Source organism: Cetorhinus maximus, chromosome 9, assembly GCF_964194155.1.
Source record: "Cetorhinus maximus chromosome 9, sCetMax3.hap1.1, whole genome shotgun sequence".
NCBI classification, from domain to species: domain Eukaryota; kingdom Metazoa; phylum Chordata; class Chondrichthyes; order Lamniformes; family Cetorhinidae; genus Cetorhinus; species Cetorhinus maximus.
Window position 1 is genome coordinate 28,992,650 of NC_135887.1, and position 24,477 is coordinate 29,017,126.

Genomic DNA, 24,477 nt, shown 5'->3' on the forward strand with positions numbered 1-24,477 from the left:
GCCTGTCTACCCTTGAGCAGACGTAAAAAAATCCCATAACACTATTGTGAAGAAGGGCAGGGATGTTATCCTGGCCAATATTTATTCCTCAACTATCATCACAAAATCAGATTTTCGGATCATTATCATATTTGTGGGGGCTCGCTGTGTTTGCTGCTGTGTTTCCTACACTGCAACAATGACTACACTTCAAAAGTACTCCATTAGCTGTAAAGCATATTGAGGTGTGTGGTGGTCATGTAGGATGTTATATAAATGCAAGTTGTTTTTTTTTTCAAGATATTGTCCCACCTGGTTGCTAATTTGTCCAGGTTCATTGTCCAAAACCAAGTCTATGACAATATTTTTCTTTGTTGGATTTGTAACACACTCAGACTAGAGACAGAACTGTTTTCCATGAGCCTTTCCCCATTTTAAATAGCGCTGTTAATATTCTCCCAAATAACCTTTTGAATAACTGCGGTATTCTTCCACAATCTCTTTTGAAATGTCCATAGCCTCTTACTCAATTTATTTCACATTTGGTCGTCGATAATGAAAAAAGAAATAAAAGGGTGCATTTATATAACACCTATCATAAGAAAGGTATGTCCCAAAGCACAGTGTAGTCACAGTTATAATAATGTAGAAAATGTGGCAGCAAACCTGTGCACAGCAAAATCCCACAAACAGCAATGTGCTAATGACCAGATAATCTGTTTTTGTGACGTTGACTGAGGAACAAATATTGGACAGAACAGTAGGAATAACTCCCTTGCTCCTCAAAACAGTGCCATGGGATCTTGTATGTCCACCTGAAAGGACAGTAAAATCCTCAGTAACAGCCTTGATTTTTGTGCTCAAGCCCTAGAGTGGGTTTTGAACCCACAATCTTCTGAGTCAGAAGAAAATTTGCTACCAAATGAGCTATAGCTGATACTTGAACACCCACTACTATTACAAAGACTTCATTGCTTCTCAGTTAAGCAGCAGAGATTCAGTCTGAACACTGCTTTTTATAGTATCCTTACTTTCTTGAGCTGTAACTATATCTTTTCTTACTCATGTCTTCCTTTTTGGCTTTGTCTCTCTTGACAGCTCTGTAACCAGAAATGTTTAGTTCTTGGCCCACACCAGCAGTGCAACCACTGTGCTGTGTAAAAGCAAAATACTGCGGATGCTGGAAATCTGAAACAAAAACACAAAATGCTGGAAAAACTCAGCAGGTCTAGCAGCATCTGTGGAGAGAGAAACTGAGTTGACGTTTCAAGTCCGTATGACCCTTCTTCAGAGCTAAAGAGAAACGTCTTCTTGCTTCTTATACACAGCACAGTGTATAAGGTGTATATTGCACATTACGGATCTTTGGCGTTGAATGTGTGTTTTACAGTGCCCCAGATTTTTCTGGAGCAGGACATTCTCCCAGTGTTAGAAACACTTCTCCTTCACTTACCCTTCAATTTGAAATATTTTTAACTGGTAGGTTGCTAGTAGTGAGCGCTGATAACGGCAAAGTGAAGGCAACAAGGCATCTGGAACCTTGGTGATAAATGAAATCAATGGTGCATCTGCTTAAGCAATATGATTTATGGATTGAGAAATAAACAGACTGATTGGAAAATGAGGACGAGTGAATTAGAGTTAAATCAGGTACAGAAAAAGAAATAGAAGAAAGGTTCAATTGAGGGAAAGTTAAAAGTTTTTAGTGTGTCTTTTTAAGTATAAACATTTTTACAAATCTCTAACAACAATTTACCATCTGTAGGAATGAGACTCTATAGTTGCAATTGTTCTCTTTCTGGACTGAGCTTGGGTGGTACCACAGGGAGATAAACCTCCATCTTAAAAGGTGCTTACCTATTAATTACCAGCCTTAACTAGATAATTAATGAGCGAATGCAGCAACCTCATGAAATTCACTGGTTGGTTGGGGCTGAGTTGGGAGGTTAACAGTGGAGCAATGCAAATTGTCAAGCAATTTGCAGTGATTCATAATTCGCAAGTTTCTGGACAAATTACACATAAATTACAAGGAGCTATTTTGGCAGTGAATACAGGGCCAATATCCTTTGTCATTAAAATAATTTAATGCTTACTACCTCTCTCTCTCTCTTTTATAAGAGCAAGCAGTTTTTTTGCTCGAGTGGTACAAAATAATTCCATTCTAACTTGTCTCAATGAAGTGGAAAAAAAACACACTCTGTACCGCATTTTCCAGTCACCATGGCCTAAACCCGTTCAGTCAATCTGAAAATGAATTTGTCCCCAACATTCTATTGTGCATTCATTTCTCAAATCAATTATAATTGCTATAGCTTATTATGTAGCACCAAATATACAAGGGAGAACAATCATTGGTTATGTGAACTGTTTCTCAACTTTGTTTGAAGTCAGTATTTAACTGTTGAGAATTTGACAGGAAATCTGGACCCCTAGCGCCAGTATCCTCATTTGGTAACTTTACAGTAATCTTGTTCTTGTGGAAGTGTATAATTGCCCTTTTGAATGCAACCAATATTGAATACAACCAATACTGCATTGAGTATGAGAGATATCTGTGATCTATGGACATAATGGCATGGTGTTGTTTGTGATTCTAATGATCAACTAATGTTAGCTTCTTGTGTGACATTTACATTTGTATTGTAATAATTTTGTAACCATTTGGAGACAAGTAACACATGACCAACAATTGGTAACATTATCTTTAATGGAACCTTTCTAATAGAATGGAAGTGATTTGTCTTGTTTTAAGTGTGCTACTGATATTCAGTTGTATATCTGGACTTACTGATGGGGTTGCCAACCCTCCAGAATTGTCCTTGAGTCTCCTGGAATTGAAGGTTAAATTCCAGGACACTGCTGAAAGGAGCAGAGAAGAATCCTAAGAGCATTAAACCACCACATATTTCATCAGTTATAAAAGTATTGGGGTCGGTAAAAGGTTGTTTAACTGACTGTCAACATGAACCCATTTGGGTGACACAAGAGTCTATTCATGTTTCCATTTGGCATGGGAAGTTAACATGTCTGGAGGATGGACCAGTGTTGGGTGTGTGGGAGTGGGGTTGTTCACGGCAGAAGGATATGAAGAAACCTCCAGGAATACACCCAGCCACAGCTGACAAGCCTTCTGCTGAGGAATTGAGATAATGTACAATGCACATCTAGGTTTGCTGATTAATTGGTATAAATGTCCAGCCTATTCTTATAAACCTGGCTTTTATTTTGTTTCATTTTAAGTATATCTTATGTTTTTTCAAAATATATTTTCTGTTCATTCCTTTTTCCTCTTCCCTCCCCAGTGCACTGTTCCCTGGGGCAAGAGGGCAGGTTGATGGCCTGACTTTTCAATGTTGCATTTAATCTGGTGGGCATGTGAGTGCCCCTTATTTTTTACACTCCCCCATTATTCTTGTTTCGTGCTTTGCTCAATCTCTAGTATAGAAGCACATAGTCTCTATTGAGCACCAATTCACAGCTGTACATTTCACATTCATTGTTTGCCTTATAGAAATTCTAATTGCAAACAAGCCTCAAGCAGGTACTGTACATTGAGATAAAAACAGAAAATGCTGGAAAAACTCAGCAGGCCTGGCAGTATCCATGGAGAGAGAAACAGAGTTAACATTTAGAGTCCATATGACGACCCTTCAGAGCTAAAGAGAACTTAACAAGAAATTTTGTCTCTTTTGCCTTTACCTTAGAACTAGAAATGTGATGGAGGGGGTGGAGCAAAATAGAAGGCCAGGGATAGGTAGGAGCTCAGGAGAGATTGACAAAGATGTAAAGGACACAAGATAAAGGGGGTGTTAATGGTAGTGTTATAGACTAAAGGTGCTGATAGTGGCATAAAGGTAAGATAGCAGAATGTGTTAACAGCAGAACAAGGGTCAGCGCTCTGTGAAAGCACAACATAGAAACAAGTGACGGATGGCCCTGTTGCTGGGGGTTGTTGGAGAAAAAGGATAAACAATAGAATAAATAGTAAATAAAAATTTAAAATAATTGGATTAAAAAAGGGGTGAAGATGGGGGAGAGAGTTCATGGTCTGAAGTTGTTGAACTCCATGTTAAGCCCAAAAGGCTGTAAAGTGCCTAATCGGTCGATGAGGTAATGTTCCTCCAGTTGGTGTTGGGATTCACTGGAACATTGCAGCAGGCCAAGGACAGACATGTGAGCATGAGAGCACAATGGTGTGTTGAAATGGCAAGAGGCAGGAAGGTCTGGGTCATGCTTGAGGACTGAACAAAGTGTTCCACAAAGTGGTCGCCCAGTCTGTGTCTAGTCTCCCCAGTGTAGAAGAGACTGCATTGCGAGCAGCGAATGCAGTAGACCGAATTGAAGGAGGTGCAAGTGAAGCAGTGCTTCACCTGAAAGGAGTGTTTGGGGCCTTGGACAGTGAGGAAGGAGGAGGTAACGGTGTAGGTGTTGCACCTTCTGCGATTGCATGGGAAGGGGATGAGGAGTTGGGGATGATGGAGGAATGGACCAGGGTGTCAGAGGGAATGGTTCCTATGGAATGCTGATGGGGGGTGGGTGTTAGGGTTGATGGGAAGATGTTTGGTGGTGGCATCAGGCTGGAGTTGGCAGAAATGGTGGAGGATGATCATTTGAATGCAGAGGCTGGTGGGGTAAAAAGTGAGGACAAGGACCCTTGGTTGTGGGAGGGAGGGAAGGGGTGAGGGAAGAGGTGCGGAAAATGGGTCACACACAGTCCAGGGCTCTGTCAACTACAGTGGATGAGGTGGGGGAGCTTTTGGTTAAGGAGAAAGGAAGACATGTAAGAAGTGCAGTTTTGGAAGGTAGCATCATTAGAACAGATGCAACGGAGGTGGAGAAACTGGGAGAATGGGCAGGAGTCCCTGCAGGAGGTGGGGTGTGAGATGCTATAGTCGAGGTAGCTGTGGGAGTTGGTGGGCTTGTAATAAATTTTGGTGGACAGTCTATCATGAGAAATGGAGACAGAGGTCAAGGAAGGGAAGTGTCTGGAGGAAAAGCATCCCCTCTTCTGGTTAGGCACTTCACAGCCTTCTGGACTTAACATTGAGTTCAACAACTTCAGAACTGCCTCTTCTATCTTTAATCCAATTTTCAAGTTTTTTATTTATTCATTTAAAAAATTTTTTTATCCTTCTTCCCCAGCCCCCACCCCCACCCCACCTCAAACACAGCCATCTGCCACTTGTTTCTATATCGTGGTTTCATGGAGCGCTGACCCTTGTTCTGCTATTAACACCATTATGCTATCTTACCTTTATGCCACTATCAGCACCTTCTTTAGTCTTTAACACTACCATCAATACCCCCTTTTATCTTGTGTCCATTACATCTTTGTCAATCTCTCCTGAGCTCCCTCCTATCCTTGACTTTCTATTTTGCTCCACCCCCTTTTAAACAGTATAAAATCCATCACATTTCTACTTCTCTTTAGCTCTCAAGAAGTCATAAGGACTCGAAGTGTTAACTCTGTTTCTCTCTCCACAGATGCTGCCAGACCTGTTGAGTTTTACCAGTATTGTCTGTTTTTATTTCAGATTTCCAGCATCCACAGTATTTTGTTTTTATCTTACTGTACATTGAGACTCCAGTTTGGTCAGCTAATCAAGTAATTTAAATCACTGTCTGAAAAGTGTTGAGCCTCTTGTGTTCAGTGGGTGATGGTGGGTTCACTCAACTTGTCTTACCTACCAAAGTAACCCATTGAACAACTGTTAATGTGTTCATTCCCAACCATCAAACCTGTTTCATTTGTAGATCCTGATGGCACAGTTTTTTTACTACATTCTACAGGAGTAACCAGCCTGGTGAGGTTTAGCAGCTTTGCATAACAAGTCATCAGGTCTTGTGTGGACCAAGCAAAGTTGTAATACGTAAAAGGATGGTTCAGCACTGTTAAAGTTTTCTGTTTTGTTTGTGGGTTACTTGGTAAAAAAGCACAAGTTTCTCATTTTACCTCATTCGCAGAACCATGAGTAACTGAAGAAATAAAAACAAAAAACTACTGCGGATGCTGGAAATCCAAAACAAAAACAAAAACAGAATTACCTGGAAAAACTCAGCAGGTCTGGCAGCATCGGTGGAGAAGAAAAGAGTTGACGTTTCAAGTCCAATGACCCTTGAAGGGTCATTGGACTCGAAACGTCAACTCTTTTCATCTCCACCGATGCTGCCAGACCTGCTGAGTTTTTCCAGGTAATTCTGTTTTAGTAACTGAAGAATCCTGGTACATTGTATCTTGTATGTGATGCAAAGAGATTAGGTAGTGCTAAATGTTTAGAAATGCCTTTCCCTTTCTCCTGTTTTGAAAAAGATATGATCTTGAGTATGAATTAATAGCTTTTTTTGCCTATTGAATGAGAATGGTTGGAAAAACCATGGCTTTGGAATTGATATAAAGTCTTTGTTGTATGGTGCATATTTCTGAAAGTGTTTTTTTCTTTGTTACAGTCCAGGGCCTCAGCAAGACTAAAACCTCGGCCTGCACCTTCTTCGGGACCTAAGCTTCTTGTCCATAAATCAACAAGTGGTGCGCGCAGACGCAGGACACGATGTCGCAAATGCGAAGCCTGTTCACGCTCAGAGTGTGGCGAATGCCACTTCTGCAAAGACATGAAGAAATTTGGAGGTCCTGGCAGAATGAAGCAGTCCTGTATCAAGAGACAATGTATTGCTGTAAGTGTAAGGACATAGATTGTTTAATTACGCTGGCCAATTTCTGCAAGGAAACCAGTTTCAGTGGTGGTGGGATTATCCTGAGATTTAATTTTGAGATTGCTGCAGCTCTTCCTAATCTTGGTTTGCAGGGGGAAATGCTGGTAATAGGCAGTAGCGTTCTTTTGAGTATTTGAGGCCAAATATTGCATTAAATGTTCTAATGAATAGAATTGGTCACTTCCTTGTGTGATACAGACTGAGCTATAGTTTATGAAATGAATGTATCATTTATGTAAAGATGGAAAAGCTAAGATATGGAAACACATTAATCATTTTCAATCTTTGAAATAGAAAAGTAATTGTGCACTATCTAATCCAGAGTATATGCATGTATACGTGATCTTGTTTTGCATACTATCCTTTTTTTCACAATTGCTTATTTAGCTGTTTTATATTGTTGGTGGCATGATGGGACTTCTTGCACAAGGAGGTTGTGCAATTTCTTGTAAACCAATATAAAGTCCTGACAATGCTCAACTGACTGACAATCACTACTTTTTTAATGGAGATTATCAGGCTATAACAACTGCTGTAGTCAGAGGGTGCAAAGAAAAACTTGCAAAATTCCATTTTTGCACTTTCTGAAGTGTCCAACAATGGATGAAAGAATTGATGCTTTTACAACATGATAGTGAAGAAGAGATGGGAAAAGCATTGAAGAGATGCCAAGAATAAAGAAAAGAACTTGCACTTGTGTAGCACTTTATGACCTCAGGATGTCCCAAAGTATTTTTTAGCCAATTAAATATTTTTGAAATGTAGTCCCTGTTGTAGCATAGAGGGAAAGAAGGGAGAAGCTGAGGAAATAAACCTAAAGAAGTTGATCCAATTCTATGAAAGTATTTGAATCACAGCAAAAAATAAGACTGGTTGATACTCTTTCGAGTTATCAACAGTCACAGATTGCAACTCTTTTGAGTACAATCACAGTTCTTGGTTTCCGGGAGTGGGACATGAACCCACAACCCTCTGATTCAAAGGCGAGGGTGCTATGAACTGAGCCACAGCTGACAGGTGTATATCTTCAATGCAGGTGCTAACCAAAATAATGGCATTGATTAAAAAGTTCCGTTCTAATGAATTGATAATTAACATTTTAAAGTGGTTGTTCATTTGACCCTTTAACTGTACATACAAGTTCATTGCATAGATCAGGAAAAATTAAACTTTTCAAATGTACTTCCTTTTACTAGAGACCTTAATGAGAGCTTGCTGTAGTACACTCCATGAAGATTAGTTGTTTAAATATAATTATGAAGTGCTGTAATGGCAGTGGTCCAACATTACTCCTGGCAGCAGGACCTTTTCAAGGACATTAGGCAACTAAAACCAATTAAACCATGAGCTCATTTGACTTGTGCAAGCAAATATATTTCACCTGAGTACTGACTGTGATGATTCTTTACAATAAAACACAGTGCCTTTTGAAAATAAGGTGGAGTCTGATGAATACATTTAAATGTAACATTTAATACTTGCCCTTTTTAATTTAACTCCTTTTAACAACAGCTTTTATTTATATCGTGCCTTTAATGCAAGCAAACATTTCAAAGCGATTCACAGAGGTGTTATAAAACAAAATATGACACCGAGCCACATAAGGTATTAGGACAGGTGACTAAAACCTTGGTCAAAGAGGTCGGCTTTAAGGAGGAAAGAGTAGGTAGGTGGAGCGGTTTTGGGAGGGAATTTCAGATCTTGGGTTCTAGACTGCTGAAGGCTGCTGCCACCAATGCTGAAGTGATTAAAGTGTGTTCAAGAGGCTGGAATTAGAGGACCACAGATATCTCTGAGGATTATAGGGTTGTGGGAGATTACAGAGATGGGAGTGGCTGGGCCATGGTAAGAATTTTAATGATTTTGTTTAATTGGGAACCAGTGTAGGTCGAAGAGACTGGGATGATGGATAAATGACATTTTTTGTGAGTTAGTACATGAACAGCAGAGTTTTGAATGATCTTTTTTATTATCTGTTTATGGGTTGTGAGCATTGCTGGCAAGGCCAGCATTTCTTGCTCATCCCTAATCGTCCTTGACAAGGTGGTGGTGAGCCGCCTCCTTGAATCGCTGCAGTCCATGCAGTGTGATTGAATACAATTCTGCTGCTGTTGATGGCCCACCATTCCTCATGGATGCCCAATTTTGAGCTGCTCAATCTAATCTGAATCTATCCCATTTAACAAAGTGGTAGTGCCACACAATTTATTCCAGATTTATTCATTAATTGAATTTAAATTTCGCTCAACTGCTTTGTGAGATTTGAACGTGTCTTTGCAGTTTCAGTCCCAGCCTCTAGATTATTAGTCTGTAATCTCCTTGCCTGGCATATCCCTGACTCCACCAATACCATCAAGCAAGGGAACTAACACAGTTCATTGAGGAGTGTAGGAGACCATGTCAGGAGCAGCACCAAGCATACCTAAAAATGAGGGACCAACCCAGTGAAGCTACAACACAGGACCGCAAATTGCTAAACAGCAAAAGCAGTATGTTATAGATATAAGCAATCTCATCTTCAAGTTTGGAGGAACCAAGAGAAGGTGCTTGGTGCAGAGGCAGCAGGAGGAAAGCAGGGATGATAACTCATTGAGAAAATTAGCATGGTACTTGCGTGGGCGGTCGTGAATAAGAATTTTAAATGAGAGGTGAGTAGTAGAACAATATGAGATGCACAAACAATGAGAATATACTGTTGGAGTGACCTAGGTGAGAGCCACATCACCACTGCAACAGTCTGGGCCTCGTAAAGAGTTTGTAGTTGTAAGCTTTGGCTTACATGATCGCCAAGCTGTAGATTTTGAAACTTTGTTAATAACTAATTTTTAAAAACACCCAAAAATGGTATTTATTTAATTTAAACAGCAGGTCGGGTTGCAATGTACTTGTTAACAACCAGCTGCCGGAAGGTGTGCGAGCACAAATCCGAAAAGATGACTACAGATTTAGTTCCGACTTAATGTAATGGCACCATGGAAATTGATGACACAATATGTCAAACTTGGCTCATTAATGCACCCTCCCTCATCTTTGAGTCAGAAGGTTTGTGGGTTAAAACTCCACTTCCAGACCTGAGTGCCTAATGTAGATTGGAACTTCAGCACAGTACTGAAAGACTACTGCATTGTTAAAAGTGCAGTCTTTCAGATGAAACGTTAAACTGAGGTCCTGTTTGCCCTGTTGGGTGGACACGATAGAGACCCATGGATTGGTCCCTCAAAGAAAATAGGACTAGTTCACTTTTCTGGCTAACACTTTTCTCTCAGCAAATTTCATCAAAAACATAGCAACTGGCCATTCATTTCATTGCCATTCATGGGACCTTGCTGTGCACAAATTAGCTTTTCATTTCTACAAAGCCATAGTGATTACAATTCAACAGTAGCACATTGGCAGTGAAATGCTAGGATGTTTTAAATATGTGAAAGCCACTTTATATATAGGTTATTTTTTTAACTAGAGTCCTGAATCCTTGTCCAATAGCTGGACATTAATGTGTGCAGAGTTTTTGTATTTGAAATGGGTTCAAAATGAGTTGCCAAATATTAGCATGGTTAATACCTTGCTATAAAGCTTTGCATTCTTTCAAAAGTGCTAATAAACCCTTTAGCAATACAGGGCTGGCTTTATGCCAAAGGACTGTAAAGTGTAGGTTCACATCAACAATTGCCCCTTTTCTAGGTTTAGCCATTCCTTTGGGAATGTTGTGAGTCCAATCATTATAGCGTGCAAAAGTTGCTGACTTTTACTGTAAAGTACACCACAGTAGACTGACAAAGACACCCTGGCCTGTTTCCTTTCTCATTAGGAAATTTCTGGCCTCTGCTCAAAAATTAAACTGAAATTAGGGAGTCTATGTGGTATTAAACCTGTGTCCATGGAAGTTTGCAACACAGTGCATTGGTGCTGCTACCTGCATTGTCATCACCAAATTTATCCTGAGTTCCAAAATGCCACATTAAGCAAAGGTTATGAATGGTTGTGTTACGAATGGTGTGTTTTACATTGCATATTATTTTAGACTAGAGTCTATTGACCTCTATCACTTTGTTGCAGCCTGTGTTACCACACACTGCAGTCTGCAAGATCTGCGGTGAGGCAGGAAAGGAAGACAATGTGGTGGATGAAGCAGAGAAATTTAATGCTAGCTTAATGGAATGCTCCATCTGCAACGAAATCTTACACCCAGGATGCTTAAAGGTATGCTTGACCTAGTTGACCTGATGGATCATATTTTAAACCTCTTAAAATATTACATTTTTCAGATTTGAAATATTTTTAAAAGAGTTAATTTGAACGATGTGAAAGAGCAACTAGTTTTTTTAAGTGGATAGTTTGGTGCTGGAGGTCAGTCATTTACAGGCAAATCGACATGTCAAATCCATGCAGGCTCACCACGGAGAAGTCTAATTAGTTTCACTCCCCTTGCTCAATCCCTGAAGCCCTACATTTCCTTTAATTGCTTGTCCAATTTCCTTTTTGAGATCATTCAAACTTCCACTTCCATCACCTTTTGTGGGCAGTGAGTCCCAGGTCATTACCATTCTCTGCGTAAAAGGAAAAAGTTCCTCCTCACATTCCCCCTGCATCTCTCACCCAAAACCTTAAATCTGTTTTCCCTAGTTCTTGTGCCATCAGTGGAACAGATTTTCCTTGTCTACCTTATCCAAACCTGTCGGAATCTTGTAAACTTCTATCAAATGTCCCCTCAATCTCCAAGGAGAGCAGCGTCAGCTTTTCCAACCTAACCTTGTAACTAAAATCTCTCATCCCTGCAACCATTCTGGTAAATCTTTTCTGCACCCTCTTGTGGACCTTCACATCCTTACTCAAGTGTGGTGACCAGAACTGAACACACTACTCTAGTAGTGGCTTAACCAGAGCTTCATAATGGTTCAGCATAACCTTCCTGGTTTTGTACCCAATGCCTCTGTTTATGAAGCCCAAGACCCCATATGCTTTGCTCACCACCCTGAATATGTCCTGCCACGTTCAAAGACTGATGCACATGCACTCTCTTATTCCCCACAACACTCTTTAGAACTCTGCTATTAAGTCTGTATTGTCTCTCTCTATCCCTTCTGCCAAATTGTACCACCTCACACTTCTCTTTATTAAATTCCATCTACCACTGCCTACCCATTCTCCTAATCTATCTGTCATGCTGCAGGCAGTCTGTCTTACTGTTTGCCACTCCTTCAATTTTAACATTCTACTGTATTCCAGGATCCAAGTCATTTATATATAGCAAAAACGCAGTGACCCTGATCCTTGGGGAACACCACTGTCTACCATCTTCCAGTCTAAAAAATGACCATTTGCCACAAAATGCTGTTTTGTGTCCTTAAGTCAATTTTTAAATCAAATTGAACACTGACCCTCCTATTCTATGAGCCTAAATTGTGTTAACCAGCCTTTTTTGTTACTTTTATTGATCACTTTCTTAAAATCCTTATAGACAGCATCCATCACATCCTTTCCTCAGCCTTCTGTTACATCAAAAAGTTGAATTAGATTCGTCAAGCTTGGTCTGCCATTTACAAACCTATGCTGGCTATCCTTAATTAACTCAAATCTCTCCCAAGTGTCTGATTTTATTTTTCCCTGATTATTGTTTCTAGAACCTTACCCACTATGATGTTAAACTGTAGTTGCTAGGACTGTCCTTGTATCCTCTCTTGAACAAGGGTGTCACATTTGCCACTCTCCAGTCCTCTGGCACTTTCCCCGTGGTGAAGGAAGATTGGAAGATTCTGGCAACCCCTTCCTCTGTCTCCACCCCCACTTCCTTCAGCAACCTAGGATGCAAGCCAGCTGGACCAGGTGACTTATCTACCCTAAGCATAGCCAGCTTTGTTAGTAGCCCCACCCCAACCACCCCCAGCTCTCAATTTTCACCCTATCCATTGCTTCTACTATCTCCACTACTTCTGATATTTTCAGATTCCTCCTCCTTAGTAAACACTGATACAAAGTACTCAATTATTCTAGCCTTGTCCTGCACCTCTAAGCATATATCACTACCTTTGTCCCTAATAAGACCCACTCCATCTCTTACTACCAGCTTATTATTTACGCACCAGTAGAAGATGATGGTATATTGATTTGTCACAATATTGAACATTGCAATGAGTAAATAATAGAAATCTATCATGAAATAATTACTATTTTGAATACCTGACAAAATATGGAAGTTAAAATTGGTAGGTTCTATGTCTTGCAAGTGCTTCATTCAACCACATTGATAACAACTCTGCAATGTGACTGTTACCCCTATAGCTTACATTTATTTTGTATGTAATTTAGTAGTTTCCCAGGTCTGGAGACTAGAGTGGAGTGATGCTAAATACCAATTATTGCTGATACTTGGGTTTTCTTGCAGGGGATGATAGATAATTCACAGCTACCAATAAAACTACATTTGGACTATGGACTTAGTAGTTGTTTCATTTCTGGAGGGCAGTGTTAGAATTAAAGTGCAAATTCGGCAAGCACCATCGTAAATGTGGTGGTTCATAAAACGCTGGGAATCATAGAATCATAGAAAATAGGAGCAGGAGTAGGTCATTCAGCCCTTTGAGCCTGCTTCGTTATTCAGTATGATCATGGCTCATCCTGTATCTCAATGCCATTTTCCTGTGCTCTCCCCATACCCCTTGACACCTTTAGAGTCTAGAAATCAATTTCCTCCTCAAATATATTCAGTGACTTGGCCTCCATAGCCCTCTGTGGTAGAGAATTCCACAGGTTCACCACCCTCCAAGCGAAGATGTTTCTCCTCATCTCAGTCCTAAAATGGTCTACCCGGTATCCTGAGACTGTGACCCCTTGTTCTAGACACCCCAGCCAGAGGAAACATCATCCCTGCATCCAGTCTGTCCATCCCTGTCAGAGTTTTATACGTTTCAGTGAGATCCCTTCTCATTCTTCTAAGCTCCAGTGAATACAGGCCTAGTCAGCCCAATCTCTCCTCATACGGCAATCCTGCCATCCCAGGAATCAGTCTGGTGAACCTTTGCTGCACTCCCTCTATGGCAAGTATATCCTTTCTTAGGTAAGGAGGCCAAAACTCCACATAATACTCCAGGTGTGGTCTCACCAAGGCCCTGTACAGCTGCAGTAAGACATGCTTGCTCCTGTACTCCAGTCCTGTCACAATGAGGGCCAGCATACCATTTGCCTTCTTAACTGCTTGCTGCACCTGCATGCTTGCTTTCAGTGATTTGGTGTATTAGGACACCCAGGTCCCTTTGTACATCAACATTTCTCAATCTATAACCATTTAAATAATTCTCTGCCATTCTGTTTTTTCTACCAAAGTGGATAACTTCACACTTATTCATGTTATACTGCATCTGCCATGTATTTGCCCACTCACTCAACCTGTATAAATCACCTTGAAACTTCTTAACACCCTCCTCATTGCTCACTTTCCCACCAAGTTTCGTGTCCTCAGCAAACTTGGAAATATTACATTTGGTTCCCTTATCCAAATCATTGATATATATTGTGAATAGCTGGGGTCCAAGCACTGATCCCTGTGGTACCTCACTAGTCACCACCTGCCACTTTGAAAAAGACCCATTTATTCCTACTGTTTCCTGCCTGCTAACCAATTCTCAATCCATGCCAATATATTACCCCCAATCCCATGTGCTTTAATTTTACACACTAACCTCTTATGTGGGACTTTATCAAAAGCTTTCTGAAAGTCCAAATACACTACAACCACTGGTTCTCCCTTATCTATTCTGCTAGTGATGTCCTCAAAAAAAAACTCCAGTAGGTTTGTCAAACATGAATTCCTTTTCATAAATCCATGCTGATTTTGTCTAATCCAGTTGATATTTTCTAAGTGTCCTGTTATCACACCCTAGACTCTAGCATTTTCCTTACTACTGATGTCGCTTTTATTCATAAATACATTCATCATTTTTTTCATCTAGCACTGAATCAAGTTAAAAGCTGTCTGTAAACACCCTAAACTTGTAGAATAGTCATGCCCAAAGGAACTCCTGTTGCCACCCTGGATATGGAGGGCAAGGAGTTTGACAAGAATGCATGTAGGCAAGATTGCCTACATCAAAACTGCACCAACTTGCCATTACCAAGAAGGGAGATCTATAGAGCTTGTTAGGACTACTTGAGCATATAGGGGAGATCTGTATTTACCACTGACACTACATCAGCAAGTGTGTCTTGGAACTTTGCCATCTCCTGTAGTCTAGGATGCAAAAAGTCAGCCTGCCTTGAACTTGTGTGCATTTGGCCCTTTTCAATCAAGATAAGTTTGCAGTCCATTACTGCATACATTAGTCCTCCTATGCTTTGTTAAAATCTGGACTAATTTTGATGTCTGCCATATGACATTAAAGGCATTCCCAAGCAACTCAGATTTCTGAATGTTACAGCTAGTCAAGAAGGGTCACGTGAGCAAGCGTTCTATATGCTGCTTTGTGGCCTCCTTTGTACTTATGTCCAAAGTGATTGAACAGGCTGCATGCATACATTGAAACATATAGCAAACAATGTTAAACTTTTCAACAGCTGAACTTAGCACTATGAAATTGAGCTGAGTATTGTTCAAATACAGCCTGTTTATTCCTTTATTAAAAAAATCACCAATATAGCTATTTATTTGCCAGATGCACATTGCATAAAGCAGATATTGATAACATCTGTTCTAGTTACCTAGCTATTTTTGACCTGCAGTTGTTTTGGTCTGTATGTGTAGTGCTTTTTTAAAATATTTATTCATTCATGGGATGTGGGCATCACTAGCTAGGCCAGCATTGATTTCCCATCCCTGATTGCCCTTGAGAAGCTGTGTGCGTATATATATTATTACTTTTTTTTTAATATCAGGTAGAAGAGTCTGAAGGACATATAAATGATGAGTTGCCAAATTGCTGGGAATGCCCGAAGTGTAACCAGGAAGGAAAAACAGGCAAAGTAAGTACTGATTTCTTTAGAAAAGGAAATCCCCGATGTAAAAGAAATGCCAAACCTGATATACATAACAGATGATATTTGGGCCCATGTTAATTTTTGACTAGGAATTATTTGAAGCTAAACCAATAGAAATAAATTCTGCTTGATACAAAATCTCATGCAGATGTGTTTCTAATTTTCTCCAATATAATCTCCATTATCTTGTGTAATGGAGGGACTCTTTAATCTCTCCCCCCTCCAGCATCTTTGTTCCCTCCGTCCACTTTATAGATCTGAGACAAATCAAAATATTTTAATTTGACAGTCTTGAGGCTGCGGAAGAACGAAGGGATTTGGGTAGTGCAAAGGTATATAAAAAAAAAAATTAAAAAGCTCCTTTATCTCAAGGGGATTGGGAGTACAAGCCAGTACCTGAGCCAGACAAGTTTGCAAAATTGCATGACGTTGATAATTGATCTTCTAACTTGGACCTCAGATGGGTGATCCTATCACTGAAGGTGGGATTTTTTTTCCCCCCTTATCTCCAAATAGCCCAACAGGCCAAAGTCTCATTGGGTAACAAAGTCAAGACTGGAAAAACTTCTGTACTTAAAATAACTCTCCGTGGGGAGAGAGAACCGGACTTAACATTCCGAGTCCAATATGACTCTTCTTCAGAACTCCTGAGTTCTGAAGCAGAATCATATAGGCCTTGAAACATAAACTCTGTTTCTCTCTCCAAAGATGCTGAGAGGAGAGGAAAAAGCACAGGGCTTGAGATCTACATTAAATTTTATGCAGTTGTGGTCAAAACTAAAATTTCAGGTTACTTCTGTATCAGGTTTCAGCTGCACTGATGTTGAATGCATATAATTAATCTTTACTTCGGAATTCTATTTATAGATGGGCTTATAGAGCATTGCAGAAAAACATTGAGTACTGTAAATGCACCAACACTCTGAAGAACAGTTGTATAGCAACACTTTTCAAATTAGTTTTGAGCAAATAAATTGGGCATCATTGTTATGCAATATTTAAAATATTTTGGATTAAGCCAAGCACATGTTAATGGTGCAAGATTTTTTTGGAAAATGTGAGAATTTGTAAATTTTATTGCTATGTATGTAGCTTTGTACTTAAAATACAACGGACAAATGGATTAAAGTAAAATACATGTAGACCACATACCACACCAGGCAGCGCAGCGCAAGCTTCTCTGCAATAGCGGGTGGTAATGTGCGTTTATTCCCATTTCCGATCTTCATACAGAAGAGAGGCCCTGGGTTTAAATTCGCCTCCAATCTTCCTGGGTCTCTCTTAAAGGAGTTTAAACAAGGTGAAGATGGAGGGAGACGGAAGTCTGAAGATCTTGGACGTCCCAAAATGGAGGAATATCATCCCAACAGGCGGAAATCTGATGATGGTCTGGGGCTCAAACGAAGAAAGGAAAAGGATCTACCAACTGATTTGGGCCCAAGGAAAAAGGTATTGCAATATTAAAAATATTTTTGTTTAAAGATGTGGGATTAAAATGGCTAATAGTTGGTGACATTTCGCATCTTAAGTATTCATTCAAGTACAAACTTAAACAACTCCATTGGTGTATGTACGTTGCTTTGCAAAAGCATTTGCACACCTGCAATATGTTTCAAGGCTCATATATATATAGATAGGTCTTTGGGGGAGAGAAATATTTTGCGTGGGTTATCACTTGTGCTACTAGAAATCTTGTGAGATGTTAAGAGTAAGTGTGAATTCATTGGTTGGCACAGGAAATAGGCTATGGAAGTACCTATTTTATCTTTATTAATGTACATCAGAAATAATTAATTTTCTGAATTACAATACCTGACTTCCAATTTTAATCTAAAGCATTGTGGGTTTTAAAATGTGCTAGTCTTGGGATCAGAAAATAAACTATTAGAATGTACCAAAGCTAAGGGCATCTGTTACAAATCAGAATTTCCTGTCATTTGTTTATAAAAGTATTTGTGCAGCTAATCTTTTAGTATTGGCTTATTCTGATTTGAGTATTTTATAAATTGGGTAAAGGCGGGACACATCTAACCAGGCAATTTGTTCAGGCACTGAATTGGTGAATTCAATCAGTGCAATAGGGCTTCAGAAAACTGATGGCCTGTAGGAGTTTTCATCTTAAAAGCTGTACAGAATGTAGCCTCTGACTTGAAAAAGACTTGTTTTGAGAATTGAGATCTTATTTGAAGCTAACTGCAGTGTCTTTTTGTGTATTCCTTTTTGCGAAGCCAAATACCAAGCTATTTGCACAAAACAGGCTCTGTCTGTTAACATGGCTTGCTTAGAAAATGTTTGTTTGAAGTCTTGCAGTGTTGATGCCCCTGCACCACCTTGCATTACTGATGTCTTCTAAAACCTAAGATTTTGTTTATAAAAGCAGAATGTGACAAAGGAGAAAGTCTTAAGAATTACTAAACTTTTTTAAAAAATCACATATTTAAATCTGGTAGGAATTTTATATTCCGTTTTGGTTTGCCATGATGTCCAAAGATCAAATATAAATTTATCATCATAATTGATATAGGTGCACATATTGATATTAAACCCACCAACTGATATGGGCATTGTGGATGAGCAGGTGTGCAACTGTGATATTCTGTCAGGCAGCGCATGGGCTACAATAATTCAGTGGACAAAGTACTTCAGAGTTTAACACCAATGCATTGTCTGCCTCACATGAGTACGTAAGCAACCAGAATCATGCAATTTGAGTCAGTTCATTAAATATCTGGTACGTGTATGGAAGGTTTTTTGTCAAATTAGTTTTTTATGCAGAGTGGAGCAGCCAGGAAAATATGATTCTTTTTGTTTTTAACAAAAACTTGTTTTGAAATCTTTGGTAACATATTAGTGCACACTTGGATGCAATTTACATTTTATTCTGTTGGTTCAAATCTGTATTCTTTTTCCTATTGGCCTGATTGGTCTGGCTGTGAGCTTTTTTTTAATTGCAGTTAGTTTTGGGTTCAAGCCTGTTTTTCATTAAAACTTGAATCACAACAATATTACCTGTTTTGTCAGCCAAGCTTGACAATAAACGTGTTTATTACAATTACCAAGGATAAAATACAACCAAAAAATGAGAGAAAGTGATGCCAAAATGCTGATAAAAGGATGAAATCAAAATTGTGCAGCTTGCAGAAATCCTATGCCTTGGAAGTTATGCTTTTCTTAATAAACTGGTAGACCTGTTACTAGAAACTTATGGATATAGATGAGGAGGCCTTTCTGCCCATCACACCTATGTTGGCTCTTTGAAAAAGCTATCCAATTAGTCCCACTTTGTCCATATCCTTGTACTTCTGCCCTCAGCCCCCACCCCCACTTCAAGTAGTTATCCATTCCCTTTTGAAAGTTACTATTGAATCTGCATTCACCAGCTTTTCGAGTAGTGCATTATTTGCTCTAAAGAGAACAACTCTAGTTTTTCCAGCCTCTCTATTTAATTGAAGCTGCTTATTACTGAAACCATTCTAGTAAATCTCTGCAGCTTCTCCAAGGCCTTGGCATCCTTTCTAAAGCGTGGCACCGAGAATTGAAATTAATTCTTCAGCTGAGATTTAACCAGGGTTTCTACCAAAGGTTTGGCATAACCTGCCTTGAATAAAACCAAGGATCTTCCATATGCTTTCTCCTGTTTCTGCCACCTGTAAAGATTTGCACACACACAGACACACACGCTTGGGTCTCTCTGCTCCTGCCCCCACTTTAAAATTATATTGTTTAGTCTACATTTAGACTGTGTTTTTCTCTCTGCAACCAAATAACCCCAACCATTCATTGGAGACTTGCTCAGAGCCTTCCTATTGGATTTTGCTTTTGAAATTGTGGTTACCTGAAAACCATTTTGGTGCAGCACTTTTTACAGGGGCCCTAGGATCTGTGAGAACAGAGTAAGCAACTGTGTATCTCCTTAACCAATCAAGTTGAAGAATTATTCATGAGGAATGGAGAGTATGAATCAGGAAGTGTCATGTTAGAACAGTGAATTCGATGTCAAATCCGGTACAGAAAGTGAAGAGAGAGAGGAAAAGAAAGAAAGAGATACACAAAGAAAAAGTTAAAATAAAAATTTACTTGAAGCTTTATTTTTTTAAACCTACAGCAATAATTAAAATCTGACTCCACATTTGTAAATGTTAACTTTTGGTGCTGAAGTGGTTCTTTAGCAGTACTTAAGCAGTTATTAAAATTATCACAGTGTTGAGAATTAATTTACGCCAAAATGGATAAATCCTAAATTTTCCTACCAAGTTTTAATGTCACTTATGTAGCAACTTCACACCTTTTCTTGTATTTCAATGACAAATCTTGGTAAAACACTGAGTTTCTGACAGCAACTTCCTGATTTCTGCGTTTAACTGCACATGTGCAGTTGCTGGCAGTTACTATCAGATTTACACTTTAATAAAGGTAAGGCTGTTACATCGTCATTTTACAGGAAAATCTGTCCCATTGCATCTCAATCTTCCTACCAAAATGTATCACTTCACACTCCTTCTGTGTTAAATTTCATCTGCCATGTGTCTGCACACTTTGCCAGTCTATGTTCTACTGAAATCTGTTACTATAATCTTTTCATTGTTTCCTACGTTTCCAAGTTTTGTGTCATCTGCAAACTTTTAAATTGTGCGCTCTAAACCCAAGTTCGGATCACTTAATATAACAAAAATAGCTTTGGTCCCAATACTGATTCCTGGGAACACCATTGTATACTGCCCTGCTGTCTCGAAAAACAACGATTCATCAATACTACTGAAAGGACATTGACCAGAAATGTTATCGCTTGCGGACTTTTGCTCGTTCCCTCGCTCTCGCTCTCTCGCGCTCTCTCTCCACAGATGCTGCCAGATCTGAATATTTCCAAATTTTTCTGTTTGTTTCATTCATAATGACTCTGCTTTTCTGTTCCTTAACCAAATTTGTATCCATGCTGTCATTTGTCCCTTTAGTGCCATGGGCTTTAACTTTGCAACAAGTCCATTATGTAATACTTTATCATTTACTGTTTGGAAGTTTATAGAAGCACCAAACCTCACTATCTTCATCAAGTGCTTCAGTTATTTCATGGATCAAGTTAGTCAAGTATGATTTGCCTTAAACCAATCAAAGCAAACTTTAATTTACTAGCCCTTAATTTTGTCCTGGATTATTGTCTCTTAAGGTTTCTCATCACTGACATTAAGCGAATTGGATTGTAATTGCCAGAATTATCCCCTTCCTTTCCTTTGAACAAGGATGTAACATTTGCAACCCTCCAGTCTTCTTTCACCAATCCCTGCCTTCCCCCCTATTCAAGAACGTTTGGAAGATTGTGGCTAAAGCCTTTGCATTTTCCATCTGTAACCCAGGATGCAGCCCAGCTGGGCTGGCTGAATTTTCTTACCAGCTCCTCATTTAACTACCCCCTCTGCATCTATTTTCATCCAACCAAATATCACTACTAACACCTCCTTTGGTTCTACATTGGCAGTATCCTCTTTTCTAGTGGAAACATGCAAAGATCTAATTTAGTGCCTCAGCCATATCCCCTACACCCACGAGATCTCCTTTTTTGTCCCAAAGAAGAGTCATATTGGACTCTAAATGTTAACTCTTTCTCTGCTGCCAGACCTGTTGAGTTTTTCCAGCACTTTGTTTTTATGCCCTGAAACATACTTCACTTGCTAGATCCAGCACTGCTTCCTTTTTCATTGGACTGCAAACACACAGTTCAAGAAAGTTTTTGCACATGTTTCTAGAATTCCTCCCCTCTTAGCCCTTTACACTATGCTGTCCCAGCCTATATTGGGATAATTGAATTCCCCAGTTATCACTACTCTATAGTTCTTACATCTTTGTGGAGTTTGCCTGTAACTTTATTGGTTCATTCCCTTCCAATTACTGTCAGCTCAGCAGTTTGCTGGAACTTATGGTGCTCTGGAATCGTCCCCATCCTGTATTGCTAGGTGCATTTCAAAGCATTGGTGGCAATGGAGCAGCAAATGCTGGGTTGAAAAACAGTGCTTCATCTGGCTTCAAATTTCTCCTGATTTTAGAATCGATCTGCACCGGTAAGCAATGCAAAATCTGTGCGCAGCCAGAGAATGAAGGGCAGCAGAATCTGTGGCAACTGTTTGTGGCCCTTTATGTTGCACCAAGTGGCACTGCTTTTTGTTTGGAGCTTTAGGAAAACCACCTTCTGAAATGGACCTTGGCTTCTTTGACAGAGCCACGTCACTTCTGCAGCTCATTGTGACCAAAGTTAGGGCTGTAATATAAAAGGGCATTAGAATATGGGTGAGATTTTGTTAAAGGCATGAATGGCATTCATTAGCAGACAACAATAAATTCTAACTTTTAGGTGAAAGGATCATCAATAAAATCTGCTTTTGTGAAATACTCCAAACTGGAAAGTGGAAGGTGAACTAATCTAGGCCATTGTATTTGAAAGATTGTTTAATTTAAAGTAAGTGTTTTGGAATGACTTTACTTCTAATAAAAAATAGGTGAATCCCAAAGTTGGGCGTCAAATAAAAAAACACACCGTTTGTTTTTTTTTAAATTCGCTAATAGCAGATTTAGAAAAGGGCTAGAAACTTGCCCACAATTTACAAGATGAAGAAGTACTGTGCGTTTAAAAGCTAAAATATTGCAATTCCACGTGCAATATAATTAGGATACTGATTAATTGTGTGATTTATTTAAGACGTTGCCCAGAATTTGACTTCAGAAAAATTATTCTGCACTGTTCTGTTTTGTGGTGTCCTGAACTTGCATTCACATATTTTCAGGAAATATGTTTTCTTTTACATTAGTTGTTGAAGGATTTTCATGGCCAAAATTGTATTTGATTTGAAAATATGCAGGAGCATTGATGATGATGAAGCCTGCACATGATTATAAAATATTTGGATCTGTTTTCCATATGTGACAACTTTTATCCAACAAGACAAAGAGCTCTAGTGTTTTATAAAGCGTACTGAAAAAGAGCTCCTGTTTTCTTTTTCTACATTCTTTGGAGTGACCAACCGTTCCTTATTTTCACTCCCCGTACACCCCCCCCGCCCCCACTCTCTCAGCTACAGCTTTGGCAGCCCCCCCCCCCACAAAACTACCATGTGGCAGGCTGTCCCTTAATCTTCTTCGTGATTTGGTCACCCTGACATTCTATCCATCACGTTTTAAAAAGTAAGGTTTTGATGCTGTGAGAGTATGCTGACGAGATGCAAAACAATTCTGAAAGCAAATGATGAAAAATTGAAGGTTAACACGATTGCATTTGGGACCATCTCAATCTTGAATGTTCATGCCAGAAGTTTGCTTAACCATAGGATGCTCTTCCCATTCTGCCAATGTGAATAGATCACAAAATAGTTATTAGTTAAGCTGTTAGCTAACCTGCTGACTTTTTTTCACCATTTGTGATCATGAGCATTTGGCACACCTATTCTGCAATATGTTCATCAAGTAGAATAGTCTCTGAAAGGAATAAAATGCATTTGTAGAGCATCTTATCATTTCCTCAGGCTGTCCCAGAGCATTTTACAAGTGCAACCACTGTTATAGAGATAATTGCAGCATCCAACTTGCGCACAGCAAGGCCCCTAAAGTAGCAAACAAATGAATGACCAGTCAATGTTTTTGGTAGTTTTGGTTGAGAGATTAATATTGTCTAGGACATGAAGAGAACTCCTTACTTCACACGGTTCCATCGGCTCCTTTCCATCCACCTTAACAGTCAGCTTTTCGATTTTGATATTAAACTGTTCAGGTGTCTGCCTGTTCAGATGGATGAAAAAGATCCTATGGTACTGAACTCCACTGCACCATCTTCAGAACTTGCCCAAACTCTTGTTTAATCTTATGCAATCTTTCCAAGTCATTTCTAAATTATATCCAAATTTTGAAGGACCATTGTGATAATGAGGATTTTGTTCAAAATTTGTCACTTGCCACCAGGACTGTCGAGATATTATTTTAGCCCTGATTCTATCTATTAAAAAGAACTATCAGGCTGACTAAAGCCCTTACCCTTTCCTTCACAGAGTTTTTTACAAGTTTAAAAATAGTTCTGTAACAATTCAACGTTTGAGGCAGACAGGGATTGTTCTTGTTCCAAGAGACTTTTGAGGTTATTGTATTCTGGATTGCCAAAAGATTAAACAAAAAAAAAACTATAACTAAACTTAGTTACAAAACTTCAAAATATTTTCACTTCGCTCGTGACTGCAGCTGAATGGTTTCTTATTTGTTTGTTAGGGTTCTCCTTTCTGTTTCTTGCTTCGCATCCCCTCCACTGATGTGCAAATTTGAATAAACTTTTTAACAGATTCAACATTAAGCAGTTTTCCTTTGATGTGGAGGGAAAAGGAATTGAAGGCCTTGCTTATTCAACACTCCTGTCAGCAAATTGGTAGAGGTGAAGCTAGCCATGCTAGCTTTGAAAGTTGGGTTTGTAGGGTTATCCTGGATTGGTATAATTCATTCTTTTTTTTTATTTATTCTTGGGATAGGGGTGCTGCTGGCTAGGCCAGCATTTACTGACCATTCCTAATTGCCCTTGAAGGTGGTGGTGAGCTACCTTCTTGAACCGCTGCAGCCTATGTGGTGTAGATACATCCACAGTGCTGTTAGGGAGGAAGTTCCAGGATTTTGACCCAGCGACAGTGAAAGAATGGCAATGTATTTCCAAGTCAGGATGGTGAGTGGCTTGGAGGGGAACTTCCAGCTGGTGGTGTTCCCATCTATCTGCTGCCCTTGTCCTTCTAGATGGTAGTGGTCGTGGGTTTGGAAGGTGCTGTCTAAGGAGGCTTGGTGAGTTCCTGCAGCCCATCT

The 24,477-nt window shown here is 39.5% G+C and overlaps 1 protein-coding gene across 2 annotated transcripts in view; it reads left to right on the plus strand.

Annotated features, from left to right (window-relative positions):
* LOC144684527 (lysine-specific demethylase 2B-like) overlaps positions 1 to 24,477 on the plus strand; it is a 163,308-nt gene that overhangs the window by 41,801 nt on the left and 97,030 nt on the right. Inside the window, exons 2-5 of one of the 2 annotated variants that reach the window (XM_078548399.1) lie at positions 6,430 to 6,654; positions 10,750 to 10,893; positions 15,559 to 15,645; positions 16,948 to 17,109. In XM_078548399.1, the coding sequence (XP_078404525.1) occupies positions 6,430 to 6,654; positions 10,750 to 10,893; positions 15,559 to 15,645; positions 16,948 to 17,109 (618 nt within the window). Of the gene's footprint in view, positions 1 to 6,429; positions 6,655 to 10,749; positions 10,894 to 15,558; positions 15,646 to 16,893; positions 17,110 to 24,477 lie in introns of both variants that reach the window. The other variant, XM_078548398.1, reaches the window with a different exon arrangement.